Below are 21216 nucleotides of genomic sequence, written 5' to 3'. Positions count from 1 at the left end.
ACCTGGAGAAAAAGTGCTTGTATTGCTTTCAACCTCAAGCTCCAAATTACTTGCAAAGTGGCAGGGACCCTTTGTGGTCACATGGCAAGTGGGTGATGTCGATTATGAGGTCCGGCGCTCGGACCGACGCGGAGACACTCAGATTTACCATCTGAACCTGCTGAAGGCGTGGAAAGAGGCGGCGCTTGTTTCCATGGTGACAGTAGTGAGGGAGGAGGAGTTGGGGCCAGAGGTCCCGCGCTCTGGCCTGACCCTTCAGCTTTCCTGTGACAACCAGCTCATATTGGCACAGAGAGCTGAGGTTGCTGAGTTACAGCGGCGCTACTCTGATGTGTTCTCCACGCGGCCCCAGTCGCACGGATCTCACCCGACATCATATTGAGACCAGCCCGGGGGTTACGGTGTGGTGTCGGCAGTATCGGCTTCCCGAACACAAGCGCAAAGTAGTTAGGGAGGAATTAAAAACCATGCTTGGGTTGGGTATAATAGAATAATCCCACTGCGCGTGGTGCAGCCCCATCGTTTTGGTAGGGAAGAAGGATGGGACTGCGTTTCTGTGTGGATTACCGCAGGGTGAATGAAATTTCACATTTTGGTCGACGAGCTCCTAGATCGGCTGGGCACTGCTCATTTTTTAACAACACTGGATTTGACCAAGGGCTACTGGCAGATTCCCTTGTCACCAGAGTCCTGAGAAAAAACGGCCTTTTCCACTCCGGAAGGTTTGTACCAATTCGTGACACTTCCGTTCGGCTTGTTCGGTGCGCCTGCCACGTTCCAGCGACTCATGGACCGAGTGCTGCGACCCCACGCTGCATACGTGGCTGCCTACCTGGATGATGTCATCATCCACAGTAGCAGCTGGGAACAGCACATGCAGAGGGTGGGGGCGGTGCTTGAGTCCCTGAGGTGGGCGGGGCTCACGGCCAACCCGCCCAAGTGCGCAGTTGGCCGGAAGGAGGTACAGTATCTGGGGTACCACTTGTGGGAGGGGGACATGTGGGACAAAACAGCGGCCATGGCGGTCTGTCGACCCCCTAAGACAAAAAAAGAGGTGAGGCAGTTTTTGGGACTGGCGGGCTGGTACCGTAGGTTCATTCCCCGGTTTGCGGACTGGACCGGCCCACCCGAAAGGGTGCTCCAGAACTGGTCCAGTGGACGGAGCAGTGCCAGTGGGTGTTTGAGAAGGTAAAATCAGCACTCTGTGAGGAGTCGGTACTGCATATGCCGAACTTTAACATCCTTTTCTGTCTGCAGGCGGACGCGTCGGGCCGGGGGTGGGGGCGGTGCTATCCCAGCGGGTGGAAGGCGTCGACCGCCCTGTGCTTTACTTCAGCCAGAAACTCTTGGACCGGGAGGGAAGGTACAGCATGGTGGAGAGGGAGTGCCTTGCCATCCGGTGGGCGGTCGGGGCCCTCCGCTACTACCTGTTGGGGCATGCCTTCAGTCTCTGCTCGGACCACAAACCGCTCCAGTGGCTCCACCGCATGAAGGATGCCAATGCGCGGATCACCCGGTGGTACTGTATTACAACTCTACAACTTCCGGATGGTGCACAGACCGGGCACGCAATTGGCCGTGGCCGACTTCCTCTCTCGCCCAGCTTTGGGAGAGAGGGGGGGAGTGGGCACAGTGAATCTGGCGGTGGAGGCATGTGGGGAGGAGCGTGGTCCACGCGTTCCCTGCGAGCGGGGTGTGTGCAGGGGCCGGCCATGAAGCAGCTGACAGGGGAGTGGATAATCTCAGCTGGAACGAGTTATCAATCACCTGTTCCTTTATTAGCAGCGTGGGAGACCATGTGTAGAGGGAGAACACCGTAGTGACACCGCCTGAGGGAGAGCGGCTGAAAAGCCGAATAGACTTTGTGTGAAGAGAATCAAAACCATTGTAAACGCTGGGCTGAAAAGCCAAAGAGACTTTATGTGTAAATAAATAAAACAATTGTAAACGCTGCCTCGAGTGTGGTGCCAGTTCCTGTGGTCCCCGAAGAACCCAAGTAAGAGTCATCATTACACACACCTATACACCGCAGCAGCTTCAGACCGGGACTAAGTTAACTTTGCTAGCTGAGGAGCTAGCTAGCTTAAAGTGGGGCGGCAAAAGAGAGTGGGTGCTTTGTAAGTTTGATAAAATGACTAAATGTGTTGGAGAAGGAATAACGAAAGCTGTAAAACAATTAAAAGCACACAGATATAAATAGATATAAATATCTGTGTGCTTTTGAGCAGCAAACAATAGCAGACGAAGATGAAATACTCTCACGTTTGTGATATAAACTGAAGGGTTTCAATAGTTTTATTGCCAACTACATATGTTGCTGGCATACACTTACACGTAATAAAATGAGTATATTGATCTTACATCAGATTTTTGTACATTAATTGGACAACTCAATTTCCCGATGTCCCACTTGTCCAGCTCCACAGCACTGTCTCTTCATCCGCATCTCCTCCAGTCTCTACAAACGGACTTTAGTGTGGCAAAGACCCAGCAGCTGGTCTCCATGGCCAAAAGGCTCCCGGGAGGCAGATCCAGAAGTTCACAAAAAAGCACTGCAGAAGTCAGAAAAGTGCCACCACTTGTCACAGAGTCCCAGAGGGTCCCCAACCAAAAGGCAAAAAAATAAGAAAACAAAACAAAAACAAAACATTTGAAAACAAGAGGGAAACACAAAAGGATGACACAAGAGCACAGAGCTCGTACCAACAGCAGCCAGTACAGTGGCGCCGTCTTGAGAAAAAAATAAAAGAATACAAATAAAAAGTGCACTGGCTCCCTGTGCACTTAAGATGTGACTTTAAGGTGTTACTACTTATTAGAGATGCGCAGATAAACCGCGGGTCGGGCGGGTGACATGACGAAAAAATAGATTTTAATTACATTCGGGTGGGTGGCAGTTGAACCATACGGAAATATTTGATATACATGGTTCTGAGATCGGTATCCTTTGCCATTCAAAGAGCCATTTAAGACCCGTATCACAAAGCGGAGAAGACAATAGGAGACGCTAATATTCTCTAGAATGACTGCCGGCAGTCACCCAGATAATAAGTATTAGGGCGTGCTATGAAGCCATTGACTTTGTCGCCTTCTACAGCATGTACGATTTCTGCTTGTCAGTCCAGCAACATGTTGTGCGTGGCTTCCGCAGCAACACGCACACGACTGCAAGGCATACTGGGTGACACAGAGTACACTAATGGTTGTGATATAAACAATTTTAACATTCTTAGTAATATGCGCCACGCTGTGAAGCCACACCAAACAAGATTGACAAACACATTTCGGGAGAACATCCTCCCAGTAACACAACATAAACGCAACACAACAAATACCCAGAATCCTTTGCATCCATGACAAATCCTGACTATTTTATACACCCCGCTTAGCAGCAAACCCTGCCACCCCCCACCAGCCCCTGTGCGTCGGTAAGGTGGGCGGGGTTGGGGGCGCGGGGACGTAAAATATATTCAGGAAATGTCACGGATCCAAAGGATTCTGGGTATTTGTTGTGTTGCGTTTATGTTGTGTTACTGTGAGGATGTTCTCCCGAAATGTGTTTGTCAATGTTGTTTGGTGTGGCTTCACAGCGTGGCGCATATTAGTAAGTGTTAAAGTTGTTTATATCACAACCATCAGTGTACTCTGTATCACCCAGTATGCCTTTCAATCTTGTACGTGTGATTGCGGAAGCTGCACACAACATGTTGCCAGACTAACAATCGGTTTGTACATGTTGTTGAAGGTGTCTAAGGCACTGGCTTCACAGCATGCCCATATCCTTGTCATCAGGATGCACGCCAATTGGATATTCGCGAGGCGTTAGCGGGTACAATTGTCTTCATTACTCTGTGAAACGGGTTTAAATAGCTCTGTGAGTGGTAAAGGTGGCTGGCCTCTGATGTATTTCAGCTGGCGGGTGGCGGGCGGTTGCGGTTCTGATAAAATGTTGGTTCGGGTGGACGGCGGGTGGATGACGACTTTGGTGACGCGGTTGCGGATGATATAATTGCCTATCCGCGCATCTCTACTACTTATGTATAAAGTACGACACGGTCTAGCTCCATCCTATATTGCTGATTGTTTTGTACCAAATGTCTCAGCAAGAAATCTCTGTTCAAAGAACTCTGGCTTATTAGGGATTCCCAGAGCCCAAAAAAGGTCTGCGGGCTATAGCGCGTTTTCTCTTTGGGCTCCAGTACTCTGGAATGCCCTCTAGATAACAGTTAGAGATGCTACCTCAGTAGAAGCATTTAGTCCCATCTTAAAATTCACTTGTATACTCCAGCCTTTAAATACAAACCCCGTTTCCATATGAGTTGGGAAATTGTGTTAGATGTAAATATAAACAGAATACAATGATTTGCAAATCCTTTTCAACCCATATTCAGTTGAATGCACTACAAAGACAAGATATTTGATGTTCAAACTCATAAACTTTATTTTATTTTCTTGCAAATAATAATTAACTTAGAATTTCATGGCTGCAACACGTGCCAAAGTAGTTGGGAAAGGGCATGTTCACCACTGTGTCACATCACCTTTTCTTTTAACAACACTCAATAAATGTTTGGGAACTGAAGAAACTAATTACACTTTGAAAGTGTAATTCTTTCCCATTCTTGTTTTATGTAGAGCTTCAGTCATTCAACAGACTGGGCTCTCCGCTTTCGTATTTTACGCTTCATAATGCGCCACATATTTTCGATGTGAGACAGGTCTGGACTGCAGGTAGGCTAGGAAAGTACACGCACTCTTTTTTTACGAAGCCACGCTGTTGTAACACGTGCTGAATGTGGCATGGCATTGTCTTGCTGAAATAAGCATGGGCGTTCATGAAAAGTATGGCTTTTAGATGGCAGCATATGTTGTTCCAAAACCTGTATGTACCTTTCAGCATTAATGGTGCCTTCACAGATGTGTAAGTTACCCATGCCTTGGGCATTAATGCACCCCAGACAATCAGAGATGTCGGCTTTTAAAATTTGCGTCGATAACAGTCTGGATGGTTCGCTTCCCCTTACACGATGTGGAATATTTCCAAAAACAATTTGAAATGTGGACTCGTCAGACCACAGAACACTTTTCCACTTTGCATCAGTCCATCTTAGATGATCTCGGGCCCAGAGAAGCCGGCGGCGTTTCGGGATGTTGTTGATAAATGTCTTTTGCTTTGCATAGTAGAGCTTTAACTTGCACTTACAGATGTAGCGACGAGCTGTATTTAGTGACAATGGTTTTCTGAAGTGTTTCTGAGCCCATGTGGTGATATCCTTTAGAGATTGATGTCGGTTTTTGATACAGTGCAGGTATGAAAGGTCACGGTCATTCAAAGTTGGTTTCCGGACATGCCGCTTACGTGGAGTGATTTCTACAGATTCTCTGAATCCCAGGCACCGCTTGCTCATAGGAAGATGTGTTGGTGGGATTGAGGAGGTCTTCGGAGTATTTTTTTGCAAATGATCATTAACTCTTTGAATTTGATGCCAGCAACACGTGAAAAAGAAGTTGGGAAAGGTGGCAATAAATACTAATAAAGTTGAGGAATGCTCATCACACACCTATTTGGAACATCCCACAGGTGTGCAGGCTAATTTGGAACAGGTGGGTGCCATGATTGGGTATAAAACAGCTTCCATGAAATGCTAAATATTTCACAAACAACTGTTGAACAGTTTTAGAAAAACATTTTTCAAACTAACTATTGCAAATAATTTAGGGATTTTACCATCTACGGCCCGTAAAATCATCAAAAGGTTCAGATAATCTGGGGAAATCACTGCACGTAAGACATGATATTACACACCTTTGATCCCTCAGGCGGCACTGCATCAAAAACCGACATCAGTGTGTAAAGGATATCACCACATTGGATCAGAAACACTTCATAAAACCACACTCAGTAACTACAGTTGGTCGCTACATCTGTAAGTGCAAGTTAAAACTCTACTATGCAAAGCGAAAGCCATTTATCAACAACACGCAGGAACGCTGCTGGCTTCGCTGGGCCCGAGATCATCTAACATCGACTGATGCAAAGTGGAAAAGTGTTCTGTGGTCTGACGAGTCCACATTTCAAATTATGTTTGGAAACTGTGGACGTGGTGTCCTCCGGAACAAAGAGGAAAATAACCATCCGGATTGTTATAGGCGCAAAGTTCAAAAGCCAGCATCTGTGATGGTATGGGGGTGTGTTAGTGCCCAAGGCATGGGTAACTTACACATCTGTGAAGGCACCATTAATGCTGAAAGGTACATACAGGTCTTGGAGCAACATATGTTGTCATCCAAGCAACGTTATCATGGACGCCTCTGCCACGTGTTACACTAGCGTGGCTTCGTAGTAAAAGAGTGCAGGTACTTTCCTGGCCCACCTTCAGTCCAGACATGTCTCCCATTTAAAATGTGTGGCGCATTATGAAGCGTAAAATACGACAACAAGACCCCGGACTGTTGAACAACTTAAGCTGTACATCAAGCAAGAATGGTAAAGAACTCCACATTGAAAGCTTCAACAATTAGTTTCCCCAGTTCCCAAACATTTATTGAGTGTTGTTAAAAGAAAATGGGATATAACACAGTGGTGAACATGCCCTTTCCCAACTACTTTGGCCCGCGTTGCAGCCATGAAATTGTAGGTTAATTATTATTTGCTAAAAAAAAAAAGTTTATGAGTTTGAACATTAAATATCTTGTCTTTGTAGTGCATTCAATTGATTTGCAAATCACAGTATTCCGTTTATATTTACATCTAACACAATTTCCCAACTCATATGGAAACAGTGTTTGTATATATACACATATATATTGTTGGCACATTCGTAAGTCTCGGAAGGCAATGGATTGGTGCCCCTTGGATATGATTTAGTTGGTCATGCAGCGTCTGTTGTGGCTGTACAGACCCATATATATATATATATATATATATATATATATATATATATATATATATATATATATATATATATATATATATATATATATATATATATATATATATATATATATATATATATATATATATATATATATAGGTTTCACGGTGGCAGACAGGTTAGTGCGTCTGCCTCAAAATACGAAGGTCCTGCAGTCCAGGGTTCAAATCCAGGCTCGGGATCTTTCTGTGTGGAGTTTGGATGTCCTCCCCTTGAACGCGTGGGTTCCCTCCGGGTACTCCGGCTTCCTCCCACTTCCAAAGACATGCACCTGGGGTATGTTGATTGGAAACACTAAAATTGGCCCTAGTGTGTGAATGTGAGTGTGAATGTTGTCTGTTTATCTGTGTTGGCCCTGCGATGAGGTGGCGACTTGTCCAGGGTGTACCCCGCCTTCCACCTGATTGTAGCTGAGATAGGCGCCAGCGCCCCCCGCGACCCCAAAAGGGAATAAGCGGTAGAAAATGGATGGATGGATATATATATATATATATATATATATATATGTATATATAATATACATATATATATATATATATACACACACACAGTCAAGATCAAAAGTTTACTTACATTTAAATGTACATACACTTACAGGGGCGGTTTAGCTCGGTTGGTAGAGTGGCCGTGCCAGCAACTTGAGGGTTGCAGGTTCGATTCCCGCTTCCGCCATCCTAGTCACTGCCGTTGTGTCCTTGGGCAAGACACTTTACCCACCTGCTCCCAGTGCCACCCACACTGGTTTAAATGTAACTTAGATATTGGGTTTCACTATGTAAAGCGCTTTGAGTCACTAGAGAAAAAGCGCTATATAAATATAATTCACTTCACATGCCATAATGCCATGGCTGGCTTGAGTTTCCAATACTTTCTACAACTCTTATTTTTTTGTGATAGAGTGATTGGAGCACATACTTGTTGGTCACAAAAACCATTCATGAGGTTTTGTTGTTACGGGTCTACTAAAAATGTGACCAAATCTGCTGAGTCAAAAGCATACATGGAGCAATGTTAATAATTGGTTACATGTCCTTTGGCACGTTTTACTGCAATAAGGGGCTTTTTGTAGCCCTCCACAAGCTTCTAGCAAGCTTCCGACTGAATTTTTGACCACTCTTCTTGACAAAATTGGTGCAGTTCAGCTAAATGTGTTGACGTGTGTTTGTGGTCATTGTACTGTTGGAACACCCAACTGCACCAAGACCTAACTTCGGGCTGATGATTTTAAGTTGTCCTGAAGAATTTGCAGGTTATCCTTCTTTTTAATTGTCCCATTTAAAGCATACCGCTGGAGTTAAAGGCCGCACCTTCTCTTCCAAACATATTGCTAGGTATTGTGGCCAAACAGCACAATTTGTGTTTCATCTGACCATAGAACCTTCCGTCAAAAGTGGTAAAGGAATGGCTAAATCTGGCTAGAATTAAGGTTTTAGAATGGCCTTCCCAAATTCCTGACTTAAACGTGTGGACAATGCTGAAGAAACAAGTCCATGTCAGAAAATTAACACATTTAGCTGAACTGCACCAATTTTGTCAAGAGGAGTGGTCAAACATTCAAGCAGAAGCTTGTCAGAAGCTTGTGGATGGCTACCAAAAGTGCCTTATTGCAGTGAAACTTGCCAAGTGACATGCAACCAAATATTAACATTGCTGTATGTATACTTTTGACCCAGCAGATTTGGTCACATTTTCAGTAGACCCATAGTAAATTCATAAAAGAACCGAACTTCATGAATGTTTTTTGTGACAAATATGAGTTGTAGAAAGTATTGAAAACTCAAGACAGGCATGACCTTATGTTCTTTACAAGTGTATGTAAACTTTTGATCATATACTTCCCTCCATCCTGAAGCCAGATTTAAATGGAAGATGCAAGACTACTGGTCTGGGTAAGGAGTCAGTTAAATTAGAACAAGTTTTTTCTGCTTTGAGTGTTTCAGAGTTGGACATGTGTTTTACTGAGGTGGCTAACTATGATGCGTGCAGTTTATCAAAGCAACAAACAAACAATCGGAAAAATCCCGTCGTATCAATTCCTAGATATGGTCGTAATTATACTAAATGCATTGGGCATAATAAACAAAACATTATTAATATTGCTACTACGGATAATTTGATCAAAAATTCCCTAAAACAGCCCACTACCTATAATATAGGTTTTTTAAACATAAGATTATTGTCTCCCAAAACGTTGTTAGTTAATGATATCATCAGAGACAACAATCTTAACGTCATCGGTCTCAGCAAAACCTGGCTTAAACCAAACGACTTTTTTGCGCTAAACGAGGCATGTCCTCCTAACTTTACACATGCGCATATTGCCCGTCCTCTTAAAAGGGGTGGGGGGGTCGCACTAATATACAACGAAAAATTTAACCTTAGTCCTAACATAAATAATAAATATAAATCGTTTGAGGTGCTTACTACGAGGTCTGTCACACCGCTGCCTCTACACCTGGCTGTTATCTACCGCCCCCCAGGGCCCTACTCGGACTTTATCAATGAATTCTCAGAGTCCGTTGCTGATCTAGTGACACACGCCGATAATATAATCATAATGGGGGACTTTAATATCCATATGAATACCCCATCGGACCCACCGTGCGTAGCGCTCCAGACTATAATTGATAGCTGTGTTCTCACACAAATAATAAATGAACCCACGCATCGCAACGGTAATACGATAGACCTAGTGCTTGTCAGGGGTATCACCGTTTCCAAAGTTACGATATTCCCGTATACTGTGTTGGCTCCATTATGGATTGAACTTTCACAGTATCATGTTAGACCCGCTCGACATCCATTGCTTTCCTCCTCTCCAAGGTTCTCATAGTCATCATTGTCACCGACGTCCCACTGGGTGTGAGTTTTCCTTGCCCTTATGTGGGCCTACCGAGGATGTCGTAGTGGTTTGTGCAGCCCTTTGAGACACTAGTGATTTAGGGCTATATAAGTAAACATTGATTGATTGATATACATACATACACATAAAAATATATACATACATTCATACATACATATATATATATATATATATATATATATATGTAGATATATATATATATATAAAATGTATTCATTTTTAAGATGTCATTTTTAAGCCATCTCCATGCTTACTCGCTTCACGTATACGTCATACATCAGCAACCAAAAGGAGGTTTTGTAACCTTAAACCTGTTTTGAAAAGGTTTTATTGTAATTATCATACGAAATATTACATTGCGAAAATCTGAATTGAAAATCGATTCTGAACCAAATCGTCGCCCCAAAAATTGGAATCAGATCGAATCATGAGGTGCCCCAAAGATTCCTGCCTCTAATAAAAAAGGTTGTTTTATTTGTTTGTTATTTTTCATGTTTGCCTAAAGAGGATGATACAGTGTCATAACTTTAATGTTTTAAAAAAGTATTTGAAAACGTCCTGCCGGCCAGATTGAGGAAGCTGGCAGTTTGGACACCTCCGCTGTAATTGATGGACGGAATGCTATATGTGTCCTGGAACAAGGAGCCAGTGCAAATACCCTAAAATTCAAGTAATTTGTAATTTGTCTACCAGTCGACCGCGGGGGGTGTGTCAGTCGATCTCCAGCCAGGCTTTAAAAAAAAATAGACCTAAAAATTAGTGATGATCAATCTTCACCAAGACGTCACTTAAATGACATTCACGGTACCGGAGGGTCTTGTGAGATGACGGTGGCTGCTGCAAGATCATTATTATGAAAATATGACCGAGAGGAAGGCAAGAAACACTTTTTATTTCAACAGACTCTCGCGCCGTACCTTCCGTCAAAACTCTAAAGGCCGACTGCACATTTCCTATCTTCACAATAAAAGCCCTGCTTCATGCTGCCTGCGCTAACTAAATACAGAGTCTCAGAAAACTGGCGTGCACAAGCGATCCCTCAGAAAGCTGGCGTGCACATCACTTGTGCACCCCAGCTTTCCGAGACTCTTATTTTGTTAGCGCAGGCAGCATGAAGCAGGGCTTTTATTGTGAAGATAGGAAATGTGCAGTCGGCCTTTAGAGTTTTGACGGAAGGGACGGCGCGAAAGTCTGTTGAAATAAAAAGTGTTTCTCGCCTTCCTCTCTGTCATTTTTTCATAATAATGAACTGGCAGCAGCCAGAGTCATCTCACAAGACCCTCGGGTGCCGTGAATGTCAATCAAGCAAGCTACGGAATTTGCCGCCAATGTTTTTCTTGTAAAGTGTATGGAAGCTGGATGAATTAGATGCCAAAAACCAACCACTTTCGTGTGGTATTGTACAGAAAGGACAACTTTTTTTCTCCTCCATTTGAAAATGTGGGCGTTATCATCATTACTGTCTGATTCCAATCAATGCAAGTCATCAGAATCAGGTAATACACCAACTTATATTCTTGTCTTTGTGAAAGAAAGACATCTATATGTGTTACACATGCTTGTATTATCATTAAACACATTTAACTTGTTTACAAAAATGTCTCTTTTGTAAATAAATACATATAAATGATATATATTAATGAGGTAGATCCCCTCGAGTTGGTCAATTGAAAAGTAGCTCGCCTGCAGAAAAAGTGTGGGCACCCCTGGTCTAAAATATGAGCGGACTCACGACAGCCTTCTGACATAAATTGTATGCATGAGTAGTTATGTACCTCAAACATACCTGTTGATGGTATCAATCTCAGCAGGACACCATCCTTTAATTTCACATGTGTTGATTGATGTGTTGAAAGCAACACATCTCCCTGTAAGTATTCCTGAGAAGAAACAATTTCAAAACAGTACCACAATTAATTTTCTACAATTTAATATAAAAGGAATTGTTTTATGTAACACAATTATATTGCTAATAAACATATCCTCACCATAACTTCCCGGTTTGTTAACAAGTCGTGTGCAGTTGTTGTCGTGAGTACAAATATATTTCTTCTCACTCTATAAAGCAAACAATTTCACAAAGTCAATAAAGTTGAATTATTCATAAAAAGTGTGCGATTAACGTCAGAAAATGACTAAAATGCAGCAAAGTGGTCCATGTGATTGTTAATCATTAAGTAGGGTCACATAAAAATTCTATAACCTGGTTAAACATTTTATCTTTAATATATCAACACAGTCACACTCTTACCACCATATTTATTTAAGGTTTATTAGAATAAAATATGACTTTGCAAAGTTTAACAGACAGTAAAGTATATGACAAGACTCCTAGGTACTTGAACTCCTCCACTTGGGGCAGGGTCTCCTCCCCAACCCGGAGATGGCACTCCACCCTTTTCTGGGCGAGAACCATGGACTCGGATTTGGAGGTGCTGATTCTCATTCCGGTCGCTTCACACTCGGCTGCGAACCGATCCAGCGAGAGCTGAAGATCCCGGTCAGATGAAGCCATCAGGACCACATCATCTGCAAAAAGCAGAGACCTAATCCTGCGGTTACCAAACCGGAACCCCTCAACGCCTTGACTGCGCCTAGAAATTCTGTCCATAAAAGTTATGAACAGAATCGGTGACAAAGGACAGCCTTGGCGGAGTCCAACCCTCACTGGAAATGTGTTCGACTTACTGCCGGCAATGCGAACCAAGCTCTGGCACTGATCGTACAGGGAACGGACCGCCACAATAAGACAGTCCGATACCCCATACTCTCCGAGCACTCCCCACAGGACTTCCCGAGGGACACGGTCGAATGCCTTCTCCAAGTCCACAAAGCACATGTAGACTGGTTGGGCAAACTCCCATGCACCCTCAAGAACCCTGCCGAGAGTATAGAGCTGGTCCACAGTTCCACGACCAGGACGAAAACCACACTGCTCCTCCTGAATCCGAGGTTCGACTATCCGACGTAGCCTCCTCTCCAGTACACCTGAATAAACCTTACCGGGAAGGCTGAGGAGTGTGATCCCACGATAGTTGGAACACACCCTCCGGTCCCCCTTCTTAAAGAGAGGAACCACCACCCCGGTCTGCCAATCCAGAGGTACCGCCCCCGATGTCCACGCGATGCTGCAAAGTCTTGTCAACCAAGACAGCCCCACAGCATCCAGAGCCTTAAGGAACTCCGGGCGGATCTCGTCCACCCCTGGGGCCTTGCCACCGAGGAGCTTTTTAACTACCTCGGCGACCTCAGCCCCAGAAATAGGAGAGTCCACCACAGATTCCCCAGGCACTGCTTCCTCATAGGAAGACGTGTTGGTGGGATTGAGGAGGTCTTCGAAGTATTCCTTCCACCTATCCACAACATCCGCAGTCGAGGTCAGCAGAACACCATCCGCACCATACACGGTGTTGATAGTGCACTGCTTCCCATTCCTGAGGCGGCGGACGGTGGTCCAGAATCGCTTCGAAGCCGTCCGGAAGTCGTTTTCCATGGCTTCCCCGAACTCTTCCCATGTCCGAGTTTTTGCCTCCGCGACCGCTGAAGCTGCACACCGCTTGGCCTGTCGGTACCTGTCCACTGCCTCCGGAGTCCTATGAGCCAAAAGGACCCGATAGGACTCCTTCTTCAGCTTGACGGCATCCCTCACCGCTGGTGTCCACCAAGGGGTTTTAGGATTGCCGCCCCGACAGGCACCAACTACCTTGCGGCCACAGCTCCGATCTGCCGCCTCGACAATAGAGGTGCGGAACATGGTCCACTCGGACTCAATGTCCAGCACCTCCCTCGTGACATGTTCAAAGTTCTTCCGGAGGTGGGAATTGAAACTTTGTCTGACAGGAGACTCTGCCAGACGTTCCCAGCAGACCCTCACAATGCGTTTGGGCCTCCCAGGTCTGTCCGGCATCCTCCCCCACCATCGCAGCCAACTCACCACCAGGTGGTGATCGGTAGAAAGCTCCGCCCCTCTCTTCACCCGAGTGTCCAAAACATGAGGCCGCAAATCCGATGACACAACTACAAAGTCGATCATGGAACTGCGGCCTAGGGTATCCTGGTGCCAAGTGCACATATGGACACCCTTATGTTTGAACATGGTGTTTGTTATCGACAAACTGTGACGAGCACAAAAGTCCAATAACAAAACACCACTCGGGTTCAGATCCGGGCGGCCATTCTTCCCAATCACGCCTCTCCAGGTTTCACTGTCGTTGCCAACGTGAGCGTTGAAGTCCCCCAGTAGGACAAGGGAATCACCCGGGAGAGCACTTTCCAGTACTCCCTCGAGTGTTCCCAAAAAGGGTGGGTACTCTGAACTGCTGTTTGGTGCATAAGCACAAACAACAGTCAGGACCCGTCCCCCCACCCGAAGGCGGAGGGAGGCTACCCTTTCGTCCACCGGGTTGAACTCCAACGTACAGGCTTTGAGCCGGGGGGAAACAAGAATTGCCACCCCAGCCCGTCGCCTCTCACTGCCGGCAACGCCAGAGTGGAAGAGGGTCCAATCCCTCTCAAGAGAAGTGATTCCAGAGCCCTTGCTGTGCGTCGAAGTGAGTCCAACTATATCCAGCCGGAATTTCTCGACTTCGCGCACTAGCTCAGGCTCCTTTCCCCCCAGTGACGTGACGTTCCACGTCCCAAGAGCTAGCTTCTGTAGCCGAGGATCGGACCGCCAAGTGCCCTGCCTTCGGCTGTCGCCCAGCTCACAATGCACCCGACCTCTATGGCCCCTGCTATGGGTGGTGAGCCCATTGGAGGGGTGACCCACGTTGCCTCTTCGGGCTGTGCCCGGCCGGGCCCCATGGGAACAGGCCCGGCCACCAGGCGCTTGCCATCGTGCCCCACCTCCGGGCCTGGCTCCAGAGGGGGGCCCCGGTGACCCGCGTCCGGGCGAGGGAAATCTGGGTCCATGGTTTTTCATCTTCATAAAGGTCTTCGAGCTGCTCTTTGTCTGATCCCTCACCTAGAACCTGTTTGCCTTGGGAGACCCTACCAGGGGGGTTTATGCCCCCGGACAACATAGCTCCTAGGATCATTGGGACACGCAAACTCCTCTACCACGATAAGGTTGCAGCTCAGAGAGGAGTCAAAGCTCTCAATTTACCGGTCGATCTACGTTCCCATCCTCACCTATGGTCATGAGCTTTGGGTCATGACCGAAAGGATAAGATCACGGGTACGAGCGGCCGAAATGAGTTTCCTCCGCCGTGTGGCGGGGCTCTCCCTTAGAGATAGGGTGAGAAGCTCTGCCATCCGGGAGGAGCTCAAAGTAAAGCCGCTGCTCCTCCACATCGAGAGGAGCCAGATGAGGTGGTTCGGGCATCTGGTCAGGATGCCACCCGAACGCCTCCGTAGGGAGGTGTTTAGGGCACGTCCAACCGGTAGGAAGCCACGGGGAAGACCCAGGACACGTTGGGAAGACTATGTCTCCCGGCTGGCCTGGAAGAGCTAGACGAAGTGGCTGGGGAGAGGGAAGTCTGGGTTTCCCTGCTTAGGCTGTTGCCCCCGCGACCCGACCTCGGATAAGCGGAAGATGATGGATGGATGGATGGATGGATGGATGGATAAAGTATATGACTCTAATAAAATGGCTTTGCATTCACATCCTAACCAAATGCCGTGTATGATGAGGACAGCCATTTTTTGGTCCCTGTACCACCTCCAAAAAACAGGAAGTACCTTTCTAATACTGATGTCAAGCATTAATTAACTGCATTGACACTTTAAAATATAGACAGGGTTTAACAGGTGGACAATGTTAAAATGTCCGAGTGGCAGTGATCTGTTCCAACTTTACTCCAGATTATCCCATTATGAAATTGACGTGTGACAGGGAGAGTATGAGTCTGGGTAAGAATCCATCCGTCAGGAGTAGGGATGTACAAAACCCAAAACCAGTGAAGAAAGCATGTTCTGTAAATTGTAAATAAAAGCAGATTAAACTGATGTTCAACCTATACTCAATTGAATAGACTGCAAAGACAATATGCTAAACATTCGAACTCGGAAACTTTATTTTTTAGCAAATATTAGCTCATTTGGAATTTGATGTCTGCAATATGTTTAAAAAAACAGGCACAATCGCTTATCCAAAGTCGGTTCGCGGGGGCAGCAGTCAAAGCAGGGAAGCCCAGACTTTCCTTTCCCCAGCCACTTTGTCCAGCTCTTACCGGGGATCCCAAGGAGTTCCCAGGCCAACCGGGAGAAAAGAAATAGTCTTCCCAACGTGTCCTGGTCTTCCCTGTGGCCTCCTACCGGTCGGACAGATAGGCGTTCGGGTGGCATCCTGACCAGATGCCCGAACCACCTCATATGGCTCCTCTCGATGTGGAGGAGCAGCGACTTTACTTTAAGCTTCACCCCGGATGGCAGAGCTTCTCACCCTATCTCTAAGGGAGAGCCCCACCACCCGCCGTAGGAAACTCATTTCGGCCGCTTGTACCCGTGATTTTGTCCTTTCGGTCATAAGCCAAAGCTCCATTTTCACCACAATGGATCGATCTGTCGATCTCACGATCCACTTTTCCCTCACTTGTGAACAACACTCCAAATTACTTGAACTCCTCCACTTTGGAAAGAGTCTCCTCCCCAACCCAGAGATGGCACTCCACCCTTTTCTGGGCGAAAACCATGGACTCGGACTTAGAGGTACTGATTCTCATCCCAGACGCTTCACACTCGGCTGCGAACTAATCCAGTGAGAGCTGAAGATCCTGGCAGGATGAAGCCATCAGGGCCACATCATCTGCAAAAAGCAGACACCGAATCCTGCAGCCACCAAACCGGATCCCCTCAACGCCTTGACTGTCTATAAAAGTTATGAACAGAATCGGTGACAAAGGGCAGCCTTGGTGGAGTTCAACCCTCACTGGGAACGTGTCCGACTTACTGCCGGCAATGTGGACCAAGTTCTGACACTGATCATTCAGAGAGAGGACCGCCACAATAAGACAGTCCGGTACCCCATACTCTCTAAACGCACCCCACAGGACTTTCCGAGGGACACGTTTGAATGCCTTCTCCAAGTCCACAAAGCACATGTAGACTGGTTGAGCAAACTCCCATGCACCCTCAAGGACCCTGCCACGAGTATAGAGCTGGTCCACAGTTCCACAACCAGGACAAAAACCACACTGTTCCTCCTTAGTACGAGGTTCGACTAACCGGCATAGCCTCCTCTCCAGTACACCTGAAAAGACTTTACCAGGAAGGCTGAGGAGTGTGATCCCACGATAGTTGGAACACACCCTCCGATTACCCTTCTAAAAGAGAGGAACCACCACTACGGTCTGCTCATCCAGAGGTACCGCCCCCGATATCCATGCGATGATGCAGATTCTTGTCATACCTCATTCACCCCCGGGTCTTTGCCACCGAGGAGCTTTTAAACTACCTCAGCAACCTCAGCTCCAGAAATAGTAGAGCCAGCCACAAATCTCCCAGGCACTGCTTCCTCATAGGGAGACGTGTTGGTGGGATTGAGGAGGTCTTCAAAGTATTCCCTATACCGATCTACAACAACCGCAGTCGAGACGTAGCAGAACACAATCCTCACCTTTCCTGAGGCGGCGAATGGTGGCCCAGAATGGCTTTGAAGCCGTCCTGAAGTTGTTTTCCAAGGCTTCCCCGAACTCCTCACATGTCCGAGTTTTTGCCTCCTCGACGCTGAAGCCGCACACAGCTCGGCCTGGTAACTGTCTGCTTCCTTCGGAGTCCTATGAGCCAAAATATTCCGATAGGACTCCTTCTTCAGCTTGACAGCATCCCTCACCGCCAGTGTCCACCAATGGATTGGGGGATTACCGCCATGACAGGCACCAACACCCTTTGCGGCCACAGCTCCAACCAGCCGCCTCGACAATAGAGGTGCGGAACATGGTCCACTCTGACTCAATGTCTAGCACCTCCCTTGTGACATGTTCAAAGTTCTTCCGGAGGTGGGAATTGAAACTTTCTCTGACAGGAGACTCTGCCAGACATTCCCAGCAGACCCTCACAATGCGTTTGGGACTGCCAGGTCTCTCCATCGCAGCCAACTCACCACCAGGTGGTGATCGGTTGAAAGCACCCCCTCCCCTTCACTTGGGTGTCTAAAACATGAGGCCACAAATCCGATGATACAAATACAAAGTCAATCATGGAACTGCGGCCTAGGGTGTCCTGGTGCCAAGTGCACATATTGACACCCTTATGTTTGAACATGGTATATGTTATGGACAATCTGTGATGAGCACAAAAGTCCAATAACAAAACACCACTCGGGTTCAGATCCGGGCAGCCATTCTTCCCAATCACGCCTCTCGGGGTTTCACCGTTGTTGCCAACATGAGCGTTGAAGTCCCCAAGTAGGACACGGGAATCACCCGGTGGAGCATTTTCCAGTACACCCTCGAGTGGATCCAAAAAGGGTGGGTATTCTGAACTGCTTTTTTTTTTGCATAAGCACAAGCAACAGTCAGGACCTGTTCCCCCACCTGAAGGCGGAGGGACGCTACCCTCTCGTCCACTGGGTGGAACTCCAACGTGCAAGCTTTGAGCCTGGCAACAAAAATTGCTACCCCAGCTCGTCACCTCTCACAGGTGAACAGGTTAATTGGGAACAGGTGGGTCCCACGATTGGGTATAAAAGCAGCTTCCATGAAATTCTCAGTCATTCACAAACAAGTATGGGGTGAGGGTCATCACTTTGTGAACAAATGCTTGAGCAAATTGTCCAAAAGTTTAAAAACAAAATTTCTCAACGAGCTAGAGCTATTTGGGGATTTCACCATCTATTGTCCGTAATATCATCAAAAGGTTCAGAGAATCTGGAGAAATCACTGCACATAACATTGGATGCCCGTGACTTTTGATCCCTCAGGCGGTACTGCATCCAAAATCAGTGCGCAAAAGATATCAGCACATGGGCTCAGGAACACTTCATAAAACCACTGTGAGTAACTACAGTTTGTTGCTACATCTGTAAGTCCAAGTTAAAACTGTTCTATGCAAAGCGAAAACTAATTATCAACAATACACAGCGTTTCTGGGTGTTGTTGCTTCGCTGGGCCCGAGCTCATCTAAAATGGACTGATTAAAAGTGGAAAAGTGTGCTGTGGTCTGACAAGTCCACCTTTCCAATTGTTTTTGGAAACTATGTACGTCGTGTCCTCCTGAACAAAAAGGAAAAGAACAAGCCGGATTGTAATAGCTGCAAAGTTCAACAGCCAGCATCTGTGATGGTATGGGGGTGTATTAGTGCCAAAGGCATGGGTTACTTACACATCTGTGAAAGCACCATTAATTGTTGTCGTCTTCAAAGTTTATTTTTTTGCTTTTCAGCAATCTTGTCCCTTCTGTCCCGCTCTTTGTTGCTTTTCAGCTTCTAGGTGTCTCTCCTGCTCCCACTATCTCCTCTCCACATGGTCTCGGGCGCTGCTAGTAAAGGAACAGGTGATTAGATAACTCGTTCCAGCTGAGATATCCACTCACCTGTCAGCTGCTTCATGGCCGGCCCATGCACACACCCAGCCCGCAGGGAACGCGTGGACCATTCCACATGCCTCCACCGTCAGACTCAGGCCGGGCAGCCGTCCGGCCGCGCCTACTCCCCACCACCCCCCACCATAGTGGGGGTGGAAGGGAGTAGAGGAAGTCGGCCATGGCCATCTGCGTTCCCGGCCTGTGGACCACCCGGAAGTTGTAGGGCTGTAATGCAAGGTACCACCGGGTGATCCGCGCATTGGCATCCTTCATGCGGTGGAGCCATTGGAGCAGTTTGTGGTCTGAGCAGAGACTGAAGGGACGCCCCAACAGGTAGTAGCAGAGGGCCCCGACCCCCCACCAAATGGCAAGTCACGCCCTCTCCACCGTGCTGTACCTTGCCTCCCGGTCCGAGAGTTTCTGGCTGATGTAAAACACGGGGTGGTCGACGCCCTCCACCCGCTGGGACAGCACCGCCCCCCCTCTCCGGCCCGACGCGTCCGCCTGCAGACAGAAAGGGATGTTAAAGTTAGGCATGTGCAGTACCGGCTCCTCGCAGAGTGCTGTTTTTACCTTCTCAAACCCCCGCTGGCACTGCTACGTCCACTGGACCAGACCAGGAGCACCCTTTCGGGTGGGTTAGTCAGGTCCACACATTGGGGAATGAATCGACGGTAATAGCCCGCAAGTCCCAAACACTGCCTCACCTCTGTCTACTAGGGGCCGCACTTTCCCCCCTCCCAAGTGGTACCCCAGATACTGTACTTTCCTCCGGCCAACCACGCACTTTGTTGGTGGTGAGCCCTGCCCGCCTCAGGGACTGCCCGCCTCAGGGACTCGAGCACTGCCCCCACCCGCTGCATGTGTTGTTCCCAGCTATTACTTTGAATGATGACATCATCCAGGTAGGCAGCCGCGTATGCAGCGTGGGGTTGCAGCACCTGGTCCATGAGGCGCTGGAAAGTAGCAGGGGAAACAAATAAACCAAACGGAAGTGTCACAAATTGGATTGGAATAGGCCGTTTTTTTCCTTGGACTCTGGTGACGAGGGAATCTGCCAGTAGCCCTTGGTTAAATCCAGCGTAGTGAAAAAACGAGCGGTGCCTAGCCGATCCAGGAGCTCGTCGACCCGAGGCATTGGGTATGTATCAAAACGTGACTTTTCATTCACCCTGTGGTAATCCACACAGAACCGTGCAGTCCCATCCTTCTTCCCGACCAGAACAATGGGGCTGCACCACGCGCTGTGGGATTCTCCTTCTACACCCAATTAAAAGCATGGTTTTTAATTCCTTCCGAACTACTTTGCGTTTGTGTTCGGGAAGCCGATATGGCCGAGACCGCACCGTAACTCCCGGTCTGGTCTCAATATGATGTTGGATGAGATTCGTCCAGCCGGGCCGCGAGGAGAACTCATCAGAAAAGCGGCACTGCAACTCAGCAACATCTGCTCTCTGCGCTAACACGAGCTGGTTGTCACAGGGAAGACTAGGGGGCGGGCCAGAGCACGGGACTACTGGTCCCAGCTCCTCTTCCTCTCTCACTGCTGTCACCATGGAGACAGGCTCCGCTTCTCTCCATGCCTTCAACAGGTTCAGATGATAAATCTGAGTGTCTCCGCGTCGGTTTGAGCGTCGAACCTCATAATCAACATCACCCACTTGCCGTGTGACCTCGAAGGGTCCTTGCCACTTTGCAAGTAATTTGGAACTTGAGGTTGGGAGCAATACAAGCACTTTTTCTCCTGGTGAAAATTTGCGTAGTTTAGTCCCCTTGTTATACGTGCGTTGTTGACGTTCTTGGGCATGGAGCAAATTCTCGCGTGACAAATGCCCCACCTTGTGGAGTTTTGCTCGCATGTCCATGACCTACTGAATTTCATTCTTGCTGGAGCTCGGACCCTCCTCCCAGCTTTCTTTATTGACGTCCAGCAAGGTTTTATCACGGGACTGCTCG

At 47.3% G+C, this 21216-nt stretch overlaps 1 protein-coding gene across 1 annotated transcript in view; it reads right to left on the bottom strand.

Moving 5' to 3' along the window:
- The window catches only part of LOC133562844 (P2X purinoceptor 3-like), a 124289-nt gene that overhangs the window by 73981 nt on the left and 29092 nt on the right, over window positions 1-21216 (bottom strand). Inside the window, exons 4-5 of the mRNA XM_061916651.1 lie at window positions 11787-11856; window positions 11585-11678 (exon numbers count right to left, since the gene is read on the bottom strand). Of these exons, the coding sequence (XP_061772635.1) occupies window positions 11585-11678; window positions 11787-11856 (164 nt within the window). The remainder of the gene's footprint in view (window positions 1-11584; window positions 11679-11786; window positions 11857-21216) is intronic.

Source organism: Nerophis ophidion, linkage group LG12 (genome assembly GCF_033978795.1).
Source record: "Nerophis ophidion isolate RoL-2023_Sa linkage group LG12, RoL_Noph_v1.0, whole genome shotgun sequence".
Taxonomy (NCBI): Eukaryota; Metazoa; Chordata; class Actinopteri; order Syngnathiformes; family Syngnathidae; genus Nerophis; species Nerophis ophidion.
This window is presented reverse-complemented; position numbering and strand designations above follow the sequence as displayed.